We start from the raw sequence: 15,721 nt of genomic DNA, 5'->3' as shown, positions 1-15,721 counted from the left end.
AAGCAAAGTTCTTAACCCGAGGTACTATTTCTGGGTTAGCGGAGTCTGTAACCTGAAGTGCCTGTAACCTGGGGTACCACTGTATTCAGAATCCATGCTGCCTTCAGCTGTGGAGGTAGAGCACAGCTTTCATAGTGGTAGTAAACAACAACGACAATTGTACCCCACCGATCTGACTGGGCTGTCCCAGTAGTCTTTGATAGCCCTATCTTCCATGAAATTTGAATGGGGGGGGGTAAAAAATGGAGGGGAAAGGGTTTAGTAGCTGTTCCTCCCTCTCAGTGCAATGCTGAAGATTCCAGTCTCCTATAGCCACTTTTCATTTTTTGAAACAAGATGAAGAGCAGAGAGGAAATTAACAAATGACTAATCAAGTATAACATGTAGTTTGAGCTTCAGCATAGCATAAAATCTAGCACAGCAATAACTTATGTCTTACTCATGTTAATGTACGCATAATGTGTTTGTATGCATATCTACAGTCATCTCGGATGGGTCATTATGTATATAGCCAGCTAGTTGACCAATTATTGCTCTTTTGCAAATGTACATTTTTACAGGAAACTTAAAAGCCCTCACCACTGGCAACATTCTCACCCTGCTTTGTTGTTTGGCTTTATTAAACAAACGATCCTCATTTTCAAAGAAAATTATAAACACTTCTAAGCATCTTATTTCCCCAGGGAAGCTCACATCATTTCAGCCACGGCATTCGAGTGATACAGGAACTCCTAGCAGATAAACATCAAAATTTCATTTTGGCATTGTTGTGTTTTGTAATGTTGTGGGATTTTGAGCCACTGATGAGGGGCCGTCATGGGGATGGCAGAGCATCCATTTTGATCCCTTGTGTCACAAAAATAATAGAATAAGAGAATTGGAATGGACCCTCTAATCCAACTCCCTGCAATTCAGGAATCTTTTGCCCAATGTGGGGCTTGAACCCACAACCCTGAGATTAAGAGTCACATGTTCTACTAACTGAGCTAATATTGGATACCATATGAATGTGCCTTAATGGAGTCAAACCATGGCCCCATCTTATAACACCACTGTTATCCCTGAACCAGTTTAGCAGGGCAAGGGTAAGGAACACTTAAGGAACCCCCTCCATCCCCTACCAGAGACGAATGGCAAACCAAGCTGTTAGACTATGCTGAAATGGCAAACCTGAAAGCTCAGAAACCAATGAGAAAAAATTATAATTTATTTAGGAGACCACTGTAAGCAGATGAAAACATCAGCAGGATTTTAACCTCACTTGTAATGTACCAAATACTATGGATGATATGGATAGATACAAAACATAGACTATGAAATAATATACAGTTGGAAATGTTAACCCAGGGAGGGGATGGGGGGAAGTCTCGAGATTCAGAGAAATCTCATGGATATGTAATTGGTATTGTAATAAATTTACACTTATAGAATCAAATAAAAATGATTTCAAGAACAAAACAAAACTGGTCAGCTTTTTGTATTTCCATTTCCTTACTTATGAATAATATGTCCTTGCAATTTCTTTCCTGACAGACCCAGATAATGCCGTCTTCATAGCACACACAGTTGGAACCAGCGTAGCTTGGAGGCCTAGACAATGTGAGAAGGCAGAGCCAAGTAACTGTGTGGACGGTGAGCTACTTCAGCCTAGTCAACTTCCCTCGTCTTGGACATGTGAGCAAACGGAGGAAGGGGGGCCTGCCATCAGACAATCTCTGGATAAGTTTTATGGGACTTGCTGCCAGAAGAAGCCGTTTGGAGGGAGTCCAGCCTACGAAGCGGCTTCCCAGTGCCTGTCTGTCAAAATTGCAGAGCTGGCAGGCAAAGAAGGAATGACGTACGCACAGAAGAGTCTCCAAATGGCCCAGCTGGTTTTGAACCGAGATGAGAACAAGGTGTTTCCTCAACGCTCCAGCAGCACCTGCTTTTCCATTCCCACGGAAACCAGAGTTAGTTTGGAGGAAAGAAAGCAATTGCCTGGGCTCTCAAATGATATCCTTCAATTCATCTTGAAACAGAACGTAACAAAGTGATTTATTTATTTTGCTGGAGGTGGTTAGCTTTTTAAGCACCTGTGCGATTTGTTTTCATTCGTCATCCAGCAATGAGGACCAAGACATCCTCTAGTGCTATGGGGCTTTCCTTCTTCTCCTCCCCCTGTTTGTTCCATCACCCACAATTGTGGGGGGATTGGGGAGCACCCCCCAGAACAGTGCATGGGGGTAGGATGGTGAAGGGGGGGTGGATTCTTCCATCTGGCAAGCAAAAATGCTTGCTCTGGTGGAGTAATCTGCTCAGCCCTACGTTGAATTCCTTCCGAGGCATTGGATTTCTTCAAAAAATGTAGAATCATGGGGGAGTGCTGTTATTTTAAAAAGAATAAAGCTGACTTTCAAGAGCGATCAAGCATAGCCTTCCCCGGGTGGGATTGACCTAATCAATGTGTTGCAATGTATTCATACGGTAACCTGCTCCTTTCTCCTCAGGGAGGGGATTGTAAGGCTTGTTCTCCTGTCACTGCTTTGGGCATGCATCAATTGGCAGGCTATAAATTGGGGTTTTATGTCCCTTCCCTCCTATTCTTTGCATAACTTGAAAAGAGACAATGTAAACACATTGCTGAAACTGCAGAATATAATTCCCTGGGGAAGTGGACCATAGAAATAGCTAGTGGTTGTTTTTTTAAGTGCAAGATCTTGTTGAATCTTTGAAGCGTGTGCCTTGCTTGTCTTCCAACTGCTGAAAGGGCAACGAGAAAGCTGTGGCTGCTGCTGAGTCCAAAGGTATCTCTTTCTCTTTTTAAGAGCTAAAACCTTAAAATAACCCAAATACTGCAACTGTTGCTGGTGGTTACTCAGCTGTGTGGCTCACACCAGCTGAGCTTCTGGCCTCTGCTTATTCAACTAATAAGATTAATATTCTCAGTTCTATACAGGACCTGTGATCATTGGTGGTGGTTGTTTTTTAAGAGCAAAGTTAGCATCTGTGTACATCAAGAATATAGAGGGTTCTCCCCTTGTTTCAATAAAAGTAAATGATACCGTGGAAATTCTCTTGAAGCTTGCTGTTTGGATCATTGCAGCAGCTGCTGGGGAATGAATTTGCAGTGACTGGGCTTTTACTAGATTGAATCTTCCTCCTGTTTAGCCTTATTGCTCCCTTTTGTTGTTGTCTTACAGCAATATTGATCTACTGTTGCTCAGTTCAGAGAAGCTTCGTTTTGTTTAATTCATTACTATTGCATCCTACTTTGCCTCCAAGGAACTCTGAGTTATAGCTACCTTCTAAGATGGGTTATGGTGACAACAGATCAAGGTCAGCCAATGAACTTCATTAGTCAAGCAGCATTTTGTATCTGGGGTTTCAACCATCCAAACCAAACCAATTCCCAGCCCGGCCATCAAAGGCCCCAGAGCATCTGACAGAACTTCCTTGATCATATATTTCAGCACTAGCTAGCTTACCAACAGTGTCAAAGAACAGCCACAATTCCTCTTAATTATTATTCTACAGGAGTTGAGTACCACACCATAATCACCGTATACCTACCACCCTTTTTTCAAATCCTTTCCGCAAAAGTTGTTTAACTCATTGGGGCTCTTTCATTACACAAACTGAGCATTGGAGCTTATCCCCAGAAGAATCGGGGGCGGGGGGGGGAGCGCTAATTTCTGGGAAAGACAAATGAGCTTAAAATCTTTGCATAAAGAGCCTCCTTGCAAATTCTGCAGAGCAAACATCTCTGCCTGGGGAACTGCAAGCCTGTGTCTGACTTAGCTAGATTTTCCACCCACTCGTTTTTGAAATTCAGTAAATTATAGATTTGTTTTCTTCCTCTCTCAACCTGTGTTGTATAAGTGAAACACAAATAGGCACTGGGATGGTTGCTGTAGCTGCCTTTGGAGCTCACTTTTTCTTCTCTCTGCAGTTCTCATGGAAACATGTCAGCTGCAGGAGGAAATGAGGGAACCACAAATGAAAGGAATTCCTAGGGCATTTCCATATGAAATTGTTACCTTCAAGCAAGCTACACTTGCTGTTATCTATAAAAACAATCTGGTGGGGAGGTTGTACTAGAATGAAGGAAGCAGTTCCCTGAGCATTCCAAGCCCAGTTTTTGATCTACCAAGTAACAGGTACCGTATATTGAGCTTTTCCTTTTAGTAAGAAGTGAGCATTTCAATGCTTATTAGTAATGATGAGATATCTGTTAAGCCATCTTTGCCCTGTCCGCCTCTTCTGCACGCTCTCTTTGGAGCATAAGTAGGTGGCTTGAGTTGCTGTGCTTAATAACAATAACTGCTCTTTATGGAAGAATGTCTAAGGACTGCACTGTCAACGCATTAGGAGACTGTCTTATACCAAAACAAACTGTCTAGTTCAGTTACACCAGAGGTAACCAGTCTGGTGCCCTCCATATATTGTTGCCCTCTCAATACCCTGCTGCCTTCCTCTGCTTCCCTACAGCATCTGTTGCCTGAGGCAGCTGCTTCACTCTGTCTAATGGAGCCAGTCCTGAGTAAGTCCAGAGTTCAGTGAGGCTTACACTGCAGAAGGTGTGTCAAAGGTTTGCAACCTTCTCTCCTGGCTCCTGTATGTAGAGCTCCACATTGTCTGCCTTTCCTAATTGCTTTTCTTTTTGGCTTGTGTAAGTGAAAGCTCCACATTGTCCTAATTACCTAATGAACATTTCCGCTTACCTATATGGTTTCTAGAAATGCAGAAGAAACTGACTCATTCAGACATGTTGACTAATGCTTCTTGGGTCAAGAGAGACTCAAAATAGGCAATTCTTTCTCTCAGCATATGTTCCAATGGCAGAGATTGTCGCCTCTCTTTCCATTTCTAGCTCCACGTTTTCCAATGTTTTGTAGTAGGCAAGTATGTCACAGCATATGGTTGCTAAACCGAGCACACATCAGCCAGCTTGCAGGCTCCATAAATGCATTATTTTTGCTCTGTGTGGGTAGTTGTGTAGCATGTTTTTCCTCCCTAATGTGATGAAAATATACCTGATTCTGTTTGCTCATAAGGTAATGGCTATTCTGAATGCTTTCCGTATTTTAAACAATGGCAATCCTTGTCATGAGTGGCTATCTTTAAAACACTTTCCTAAACTCACTTTAGGAAAGGGGAAGAGTAATTAAAGTTATTAATCTAAACGTTACAAGTTGTAGCTAAAGTAGGGTTGCCAGGTCAGATCTTCTGAGATGTGGGATCACACACTCCCACTGATCTTATACCTTATCTTATACCTTAGGAGTAGAGAACTGGGTCTGGTGAAAGGGTCTTGCCCACGTGTTGCTACTTCAACACCTTTCATAATCTGGGGTTGATGGGAGTTCAGCGACATCTGGGAAGGCCATAGATCCCCCACCTGTGCTCCAAAAGCTGGTTTTGTTTGTACAGCAGTTCTATCCACAAAGGTTTGAAAAGATCTTTGCCATATTAAAAGGCAGTGTCACTTCCCTAGTGTGGTGAAAGTTTCAGTGCTGGTTGGGTTGTTGTGACTGTTCCTTACTTCTTAAATACTCTAAGAGCACCTGGCCATAAAATTACATCAACAGATCTCTAATTTCATGAGGGAGTTTGGGTTTCATTATATGCATCGTGTGTGTGTGTGTGTGAGAGAGAGAGAGAGAGAGAGAGAGAGAGAGAGATGCAGTTCTCGTCTCTCACATGGCACTGGCAGAAAGTGTAGGAGGTCAAAAGTGTAGTGCTGTTGTTTTAAATAATTTTTATTAATTTTCCATTTATAACATTCCAATTAATAACGTTAATAACATATCAAATCATACCAAATCATAACACAAATAATAAATACATTCCAAATTAAAAGCCAATTATACATGCCAAATTAAATAATTTAAAAAGGACTTCCCATGTTCTGGCCGGAAGGAGAAAGTCTTTTATTCTTGTTCCCGCATTTCCTCTGTTGTTTGTTCCCAATATCATAATTCTGATGTTTACCCTTTATCATCATCACAATCACTGGTATGCGACTTTCCATCGTATTTAACAAATCCATATTTATGTTAACACGCAAGAGGATTTTTTTCTTCTTTCTCTTATTGTCATCAGTCATTTTTGGCACCATCCCCTCAGAGAGCCCCCTTTCCATTTCATGCTTTTACCTCTAAAATTCCGGGCTGTATTCCAACTATCCTTTAAAGTCCCTTAATAAGCAAATGTTTCCCAAATCCAGATAAGAATCTTCCGTAGAAGGTGATGCCGTCAAGTATATTCCACAATTAATTGTTTGGTTCCTCTAAGATCCAAGCTTGCTCTCCCTGGGCCCTAGGGAGGGTTCGCCAGGACCAAAGATCGACCTTCATTTTGATAATCCATATATGATACAAAACCATACAAGCAGATGCAGTTTTGATGTGAAATACACCCCATTTTTAGTGTATTAGCCGTCTTCCGCTCCCTTAAAGAAGCTTCTTTTTCAAGTGCGTCACAGTTCACCATTTTATGATCTCAAGCTAAAAGCACATAAATCTTGTTCTTGCCACTTCTAATTAGAACCCTCCACAGAAGACGGCGCCATAAAGCATCTCAGATCTTTACATGGTTCCTCTCGCATTCCATTTGTTTAATTAGATCTTTCTTAGCGAGGCTTGTCAAATTGTGAAATAAAGAAGTAGAGGAAAAGAAAACGGCCACGCACCTCACATAAACCGCAGCAAAATGACTTAAGTCCATCTCAGATCAAAACTTTGGCACACAGTGACTGAATTATTTAGCAGGTCTTTTTTTAAAAATCTCCTTTCCAGAACTGCCTGTTTCTTAGTCCGAATTCTAATAATTTTTGAAAAACAGGGATCCTGCTCCTGGCGACGGCTCTGGAGAGTTTCCAATTCGTGCAGTTCTCAGCACCCAGCATCCCTGCCCCTGCATTCTGTAGCAAGTGGCAGTTATTGGATGACCCGCTGGTGGCGGCCAGTCCCTCTCTAACCTGGGGGGGTCAGCAGGGATAATTACTCCCATGTTATCCCTGAAAACCTGTACAATTGGGGCCCGGTGCTCTGGGAAAGCAGCCAAATGCCATGGAAGCCTTCAAGATGTCTAGGAGAGCAAAATATGTATTGAGATTTGGGAGAGATCTTGCATGCTCTTTCAGGCACCAATGTGAGCACTGCTGCAGCGCCAAGGGTAGGTGACTAGGTGGTGGTGAGTGTCCCGTGGGTGGTGTTGGGATGGCAGAGCAGGGTGGCACTTCCTGTTTGGCCTCAAGGAACAAAATGGGATGTAGCACCCCTGAACACAGGATTCCAGAACTAACAGCTGTCAGTTCGGAGGGAAGAAAAGCAAGGACCCACAGCCCAGGTGTGGCTTGCTAGCTTGGGGTTGCGTTGTCTGATTTCTCAGCTGGAGGAGACTCAGGACAGGTGAGGCTCACATGCCTCGTCAACTCCAGAAGCTATAACAGGAAAGCCGTCCTGGCCAGGCTTTTTTTTGACACAAAAGTACAAAGAACATGCATTACCTCATATTACACAATATCGTTGTCCCATCTTTTGTTTTTACAGAGTCAGAATTTAAAGTCAAAATAAAAAAATTCCTTCCAGTAGCACTTTAAAGACCAACTAAGTTAGTTCTTGGTATGAGCTTTCATGTGCATGCACACTTCTTCAGATACACTTCAGCAGTGTATCTGAAGAAGTGTGCATGCACATGAAAGCTCATACCAAGAACTAACTTAGTTGGTCTTTAAGGTGCTACTGGAAGGAATTTTTTTATTTTGATTATGGCAGACCAACACGGCTACCTATCTATAATTTAAAGTGTAAGTAAAGATAAAGGGACCCCTGACCATTAGGTCCAGTCGTGACCGACTCTGGGGTTGCAGCGCTCATCTCGCTTTATTGGCTGAGGGAGCTGGCGTACAGCTTCCGGGTCATGTGGCCAGCATGACTAAGTCGCTTCTGGCGAACCAGAGCAGTGCACGGAAACACTGTTTGCCTTCCCGCCAGTGTGGTACCTATTTATCTACTTGCACTTTGACGTGCTTTCGAACTGCTAGGTTGGCAAGAGCAGGGACCGAGAAACGGGAGCTCACCCCGTCGCGGGGATTTGAACCGCCGACCTTCTGATCAGCAAGTCCTAGGCTCTGTGGTTTAACCCACAGCACCACCCTCAAAGTAGGATTCCTAATTCTTTCTGCATTGTGCTTCTTATGCTATCCCTCAAGATTTAGAAACATAGGGAACCAAATTCAACGCAGAGATAGAGAGTATCAAGGAATCCATTTCCTGACTATTTCCCCTCTTCTTCCCTAGATTCTGCAGTCTGCACAGGCTGGGTGAGCTGCTGGTCTCCTGCTGCCATGCCATTAAGATCCATCCCCTGGTGTGTGAGGCTGTCCCATACAGGGATAGAACCTGCAACCTTGGTATTACCAGCAGCACACTCTAACCAACTTATACTTAGACCATCGGCCCATCCATCTCAATAATGGCTATACCTACTGGCAGCACCTCTCAGATGGTTCTCTCTCCCGGCCCTATCTCAAATTGCTGGGGGTAGAACCTGGGACCTTCCCCTGGGTTGTGATCCTTGGTAATTCACATCACCTACTATCTGATCATCTTGGGCATGGGTAGGCAGACTAAGGCCTGGGGGCCAGATCTGGCTCAATTGCCTTCTAAATCTGGCCCACGGACAGTCCGGGAATCAGTGAGATTTAACATGAGTAGAATGTATCCTTTTATTTAAAATGCATCTCTGGGTTATTTGTGGGGCATAGGAATTCGTTCTCCTCCCCCCCAAAATATGGTCCGCCCCCACCCCCCCAAGTCTGAGGAACAGTGGACCGACCCCCTGCTGAAAAAGTTTGCTGACCCCTGATCTTGGGGATGGAAATGCTAGGGACTGAAGCTTGGCTCAGTCATGCTTTCTGAAATATACTCGGAGTCAAGAGTGGATTTCATGCTCTTTATTCAGCTCATAGTGGGGAGGAGGAATGAAAGTTCCCCCAAAGTATCTGCTTTATATATATTATTTACACAATGGGCTGCACGTGATTGGCTAATTTTGGAATTCTCCTGTAGGCCAATCAGGTTGTGGATTCACTTCCATCTGGAGCTGGATTGGGTGGCTCCTGCAGACCAATCATACTGCTGCATTGTTCTAGGACCAATCAGACTGCTGCATTTTGGATCCTATTCAACTCAGTACATAACACTTTCCATAGGCTGGCCACTGTGAGAACAGGATACTGGACTAGATAGGACATCGGCTTGATCCATCATGGGTCTTGCAAGGTGTGTTCTTATGTCACCATGAGCCACCATGCCTCATGTCCTGTATAGCTGAGAGGATGGTGCCACCTCTTTGTGTCTTTTCACATGAGCAATGGGAGCGATTGGCACATTTGCAGGATGTCAAGGGGATCTTTCCACCATGAATGAACAGTAAGAAAGAACTAGGTGTCCCTCTTTTGAACCAAGTGCTTTTGCTTAAGGCTTCCCATTCCTTTGATGATATACAGTGTAATCCATAAGAATAAATCTGGGAAATCCTTCCACTCCCATTTGAGAGCCAATAGAGAAAAATGCTGGTAAAATAGTGAGCTTTAAATGCACGACTGTGTGCTAATAGACCTTGGGATTTTTAAAATGCTTATAGCTCCCATAGTCACTATATCTTGTTGCACATAAAGATAGGCTTAATTTATAGAGCTGAGATTTGCCTCTGTGAATCTTCTAGCTGTGAATCTTTTAGCTGTGAATCTTCTAGCTAGAAAACTCAAAAGTGATTTTTTTATTATTAAGCAGTGGCCTTACTTAGAATTAAAGCACTATAAATATTTAAATGTGTGAATTATTAAGGCAGCCAGACTAGCCCAGTTTGCTGAGAATATTAAATGGGAAATGGGCAGATAAATCACTACCTGTAGTCCACAGCCAAATATAGCAAATGAACTATTCCATCGCTAGGAAAGAATGGTATGTTTTAAAATATTCTCTCTAAAGAAACCCCGACTGAATTCTTGCAATGGCATGCAAGACAATAAAGCTTTTAGCATAAATGCAATGGTTAAAGTTGCAATCCTATAGACACTATAGAGATTGAACATTGAATAGAATTTACTTCCGAAGAGAAATTGGATTGCCTCTACATGTGCATAAATGTTCGTGCTTGCATGTGCACTTAAAAAGGGGGGGGGGAGCTCTTTCTCCCTTCTCGCTCCACTTGCCAATCCCCCATTCCCCCCAGGCTCAGTGGTTTAGATCACAGCACCACCTGTGTCCCTACAACACCTGGTAGCAGTCATGGAATACACTGTGTGAAGGTACTTTGGAATATTTCAGGGCTCCACCTCCATAATCTCTTTCTTATGATGAAGGCGAGGAGTGGAAGTAGTAGAAGTTTGAGTGCAACAAGAAGGGAGGGACACTGAAGTATTCCCTTCATTTCTCCCAGTTCTCCCTCTTGCTTCTCCACAGCATGACAGATGCCCCCTTTAGCCCCATCCACATCTACCGTCTTTCCCCGAAAGTAAGACATCCCCCCAAAATAAGACCTACTTCCAGTTTTGCCTCTCGCTGTAATATAAGGCATCCCCCCAAAAATAAGGCCTCCCTGATAATAAGGCCTCCTCCGACATAAGGCCTCCCCGGAATATAAGGCCCCTGAAGCTACCGTAAGGCGTCTGACTCCTCTGGACCGTAGTGGCGGGCACCGCCGCGCAGCTCACTGATTGGCCGCAGTGCAGCGGGAGCTGTTCAGGCAGTGCGAGGTCTCTTTAAATCAGAGAGCCCACGCCACCACCAGGACAAGCTGCCGCCTGCTGCTCGCTCTGCCCTGACGGAATCTGGCTGAATCACAATTAGACAATAAATGTGTACTGTATTCTTCTTCATGGAAAAATAAGGCATCCCCTGAAAATAAGACCTAGCGCATCTTTGGGAGCAAGAATTAATATAAGACACTGTCTTATTTTTTTGGGAAACAGGGTAGCTGGCCCTTCCCCAGTTCCTCTCCACCTTTCCACCCTATCACTAGAGGCCTAAAAGTTCCTCCCTCTCTCACACCCACCTTTCTCCCTACATCCCATCGCTCTCTCCCCCACCCCATTCCTTCATACTTGAATAAGGTTGCACAAAAAGCCCTCTGAAAATTGAGATTGCTGACTGAGGATTTTCCTCCCCCCTTCCCATGCACTATGATGGTTTGCTGTTCTTTCCTCTCTCCCCCTTCTTTCTGTATGTGTTTTTCTGTGTAAGTAATGTTTAAAAACTCAGTACCAAAAAACCCCCCCAACCCTATACATAAAACAAGCAAATCCCAATGTACCCTTATCATCCGGGTTTTTCTGACATGTGGCTGACTGCTGAATTCCATGGGGAACCTACTTACAATTAGTCAGACCTTAGGTTCATCTAGCTCCATATTATCTAAACTGACGGCCTCCCCAGGTTTTCAGACTGGACTATTTTCCTGCCCTACTTGGAGAAGCTGGGGATTGAACCTGGGACATTCTGCATGCAAAGCATATCTTCTGCCACTGAGCCACAGCCCTTGCCTGAATTTTAGAATGCAAGGGATTTTCTTTACTGCTTTCTACAGCAGCTGTGTCCACCGAGAGAGGAGCAGCATAGAAAAGCTGCAGCCACAGAAGCCTGGAGTAGAGAAGAGGAGAGGCTCACAAAATGATGCATTTTCAGTAAAGCTTTCATCCTTCATAAAAAGACCCCCTGGTTCCCTGTCGGGCTCCATAGCTCTTTAACAATCCCTTCACATCAAGGGTTTGCACAATTGTTAGGAGATGTGCCTCTTTCCCCCAGAATATTTCTGAGCCCTTGTTAAATTCAAGCTGTTATCTGTTGCTGTTTGAATGCACTCTTCTGCTCACTTTCCACGGCAGGTTATGATCAGATTTCATCTTCTTTTGAAAACAGATAACCTGATCTGTCACTTTCAGAGTTGCAAATGGGGAAAATTTGCATTGATTGATCCCAGAAATGACAACCCCAGATGGGAAGAGGACTCTCTTGATCAGATCAAGCTGCTATCAGGCTACAATAAAAATAATTTTAAAAATGTTTTAAAGCAGGCAGAACCCCTTGCAATGTTGTATTTGATGAGAGATATTTACTGTCTCAGACCTCATTAAATGGGGTCACATAAGCATAATTACAAGAGAAATGCTACAATTATTGCCTGAAGCAAACCAAGCTCAGTTGAAGACCCATGAGGAAACTGCAGCGATGCTCACGTTGGGCATACAATAAGGTGATATTGCCCTTAGTTCAGTGACTCTGTGCCATTCCAACCAGGCTTGGGGACCTGGGCAGCAATGGGTCTAGGGCCCAAACCCCCAGATCCTGGGCATGCCTGGACATGGACAACCGCAGAGTTATGTATATAGTGCAAGAGGGTTGGTTGTAGTGAAAACAGTTGTCCAGAGACGCCTGCTGTTCAGCAATCCCTGAAACCTAGGGCATGTCCCCATGATGGAGAAGCCTGCTACACACTTCTAGGACAGCCTGAGAGGGCTGTGAACAAGCCTGCCATAATGGATGCTTCCTGGCGAGGTTATAACCCCTGTATGTGCCTGTCAACGGGAAGAGGATGTCATCATTTGCCATCAGGTCCTAGAGGAGGAGGAGGAGTTTGGATTTGATATCCCGCTTTATCACTACCCAAAGGAGTCTCAAAACAACTAATATTCTCCTTTCCCTTCCTCCCCCACAACAAACACTCTGTGAGGTGAGTGAGACTGAGAGACTTCAAAGAAGTGTGACTAGCCCAAGGTCACCCAGCAGCTGCATGTGGAGAAGTGGAGACGCGAACCCGGTTCACCAGATTACGAGTCTACTGCTCTTAACCACTACACCATACTGGCTCTGTACACAGAGACTGTAGGATCTCCTATCAGGCTGACAGTCCACAGTCCACACCTCATGACCATAGTTTAGTGGTAGAATCCCTGCTTCACAGGCAGAAGGTTCTAGGTTCCATCCCCACCACCTCCAGATTGGCTTGGGGAAAGCTTCTGTCTGAAACTTTGGAAAGCCACTGCCAGTCAGTGTAGATTATATTGAGCTAAAGGGACCAATGTGGTCTGACTGAGTATAAGGCAGCTTCCTAGGCAAAACGTCTCTTGAACCTGCTGGGGGAACTCCAGAGGATGAATATAGATGCTGGGGAGAAGTTTTGAGCCAGTATGTCTTGAAGGTGCCATGAGAGCATCACTGCTCAGCTCTGCAGAAATTGACTTGCCTATGGGAGCATACGCCCAGGGCTTGTTGTGGGGCACTATCCATGACCTACGCACCCACTCCATGCTCAGGGAGTTGGACTATTCAGGGGAGGAGAGGGTAGACATAATTTGGCATTGCTGGCTCCATCCCACAGTGGTATGGCCAGGTGACTGGTGCCTCTTCACCCTTGCCTGAGATTCCATGACACCTGGAGCTACATGGTCCATCTCTTCCCATCCTGTCCCTGTCGTCCTCCTCACCAGACCTGATCAGCAAGTCCCCAGAGTCTGTGCCACACAGACCCCCTTCCCCAGCAGCAACACCACGGCTGGTGGAGGCAGCTTGGAGGGAGAGGAGTCAAACGTGAAGGAGGAGGAGCTGTGGCAGCCCATGTCACCAACTCCAGCACCACTGCAGCAAACAGCCGCCTGGGCGCTCATGCTTCAGCCTCCTCACCCCCATGGGTGTGAGAGGGGTACTGCCAAGCCTGTGCACTCCACCTTAGACCCCTTAGTTGATGTAGTGCTGTGTGTTGCCCTCCATGCATCTGGACTGCGATTCTGGCAAGATGGAAGTGCCCAGGCGGGTTTGGGCTGCAGAGCCAACAGACTGGAGTGCTTCTCCTGTGTGAGAGAGACATTGCCCACTGCTGTTGGGGGGCGGGGCGGAATAGGAGTGTTAGGGCAAGACAGTTCTGACAAGATGCAGCATTCACATCTTTCAAAGGGATTCGGAGAGGGTGGGGAATAAGATATGGGAGACCATTGCAGTGGTTGTCCATATGTTCTCCCCTTCCCTTGCTTGTTTGGGGTGCTCTATTCCGGCACCCCCAGTAGTTGAAGTGGAGTTTGATATTATGGGCAGGCTTCACTCACTGAACCCTGTCCGTGGAAGTCCTGAGATTCTGATGGAAGTTTGGCAGTTTGCTTTTTAAAGAAAAGCATGAAAACATGGCACAGACCATGCATTCATTTCGTCTGCTGGATTTGCCATTGACCGGAAGGAAGAGCTGTAAGGGGGCTAGTAGGGTGAGTTGTTAACCCCCTTGGGTTATAATTAATAGAGGGGTGCTTGGTGTAATTACCAGACTGCCAAATAATGAATGGACCTTGTTCTCTTTATTCATTTTATGAAAGTAGATTTTACCGTTAAGTATTTCTTAGCTTTGCTTCATTGACTTACAATGGATGATTTTAGCAACTAATGGACGGGGAATATTTTCAGTCCATAAAAATAATTAGCATCGTTTATAATGGAGAGATTTGTGCAACTACATCGTTTGTGCTGATCAGAGGAGAACAATAGCCATGTTTCACTGAGATGGGCTAAAATGTAGTGGTTCAGAAGCAGGCACTGGGTGCTTCCATGATTGGTTACTCTAAGAACAGAGTGCTTGACTAAATGGGCCTTTGGCCTGATCCAGTAGGGCTCTGCTCAGGCAGAGAAAAGATTTAGCCTGTGAGCAACTGGGTCACAAGCTCTGGTCACCACCAGACAAGTATTCATAGCCAGACCTCAACTATTGTCAGCTTTTCTCTCTGCTCTATCCCAACTCTGCAACTGACCAAGCTCCCACCCAGCTGTTTCCCTCACTGACAGGGTTGAGGGGCTTGCCTGGGGGTTGGGGGGTATATTTGCTTTTTTGTCTTGTTTTGGAGTATGTGCAGGTATTTTGCCTGTTTGGGGCAAGGGTCTGGAAAAGGCCAAATTTTCTTTTCTGAAATAGATATTCTGTAACACGCATGGGAGTTGCATAGATATCCACGTGTACCCTTGGGCCAGAAACATTTAGGGACCCCTGATACACATGATGGTCTTATATGTGAAACTACTACTAGTAGAAACAGTAGTAACAATAAATATATGTAGTGCTATAAATTTCCTAGTCCTGCCTTGCTTTAGTAATACAGTGGTACCTCGGGTTAAGTACTTAATTCGTTCCGGAGGTCCGTTCTTAACCTGAAACTGTTCTTAACCTGAAGCACCACTTTAGCTAATGGGGGCCTCCTGCTGCTGCTGCGTCGCCGAAGCATGATTTCTGTTCTCATCCTGAAGCAAAGTTCTTAGCCTAAGGTACTATTTCTGGGTTAGTGGAGTCTGTAACCTGAAGCGTATGTAACCTGAGGGACCACTGTACCAGCTATGACTACATATTTTGCTTTGCATGAGCTCAATAGCTCTGCTGGTTATACGGCTGCCCCCACCTCACATTGAGCACTGTAAAGAGTTCGTAGAAAGATGGATTGAGGCATACTGCAAGACTGGTATGTGTGTGGTCTTTCAGAGTTAACTAGGCAATATAGGCAGTCTCTGTTCCCAAGGAGCTGAGAGTCTCCAACAGGCAGCTGGAAAGCAACAGACGGCAGCAGGGAGAAAGGAGTGAAGAATGTGGGCAGATTTCTCTAATCCATAGCGGTGTTTCGAGACAATGGGAAGGAGTGTGGGGTCCATTCATTCTGCTCAGAGAGAATCAAACACCTCCATCCCGGGGAACTCTTTGGATAAATTCT

The 15,721-nt window shown here is 44.8% G+C and overlaps 1 protein-coding gene across 1 annotated transcript in view; it reads left to right on the top strand.

Moving 5' to 3' along the window:
* The window catches only part of CHGB (chromogranin B), an 87,486-nt gene that overhangs the window by 52,117 nt on the left and 19,648 nt on the right, over positions 1-15,721 (top strand). Inside the window, exon 4 of the mRNA XM_083493788.1 lies at positions 1,534-1,632. Coding sequence (XP_083349914.1) covers positions 1,534-1,632 — 99 coding nt within the window. The remainder of the gene's footprint in view (positions 1-1,533; positions 1,633-15,721) is intronic.

The sequence above is a fragment of the Podarcis liolepis genome (genome assembly GCF_965112155.1).
Source record: "Podarcis liolepis genome assembly, chromosome: 3".
NCBI classification, from domain to species: Eukaryota; Metazoa; Chordata; class Lepidosauria; order Squamata; family Lacertidae; genus Podarcis; species Podarcis liolepis.
Note: the sequence above shows the minus strand (reverse complement) of the source record. Positions and strands in the feature narration are given on the sequence as shown.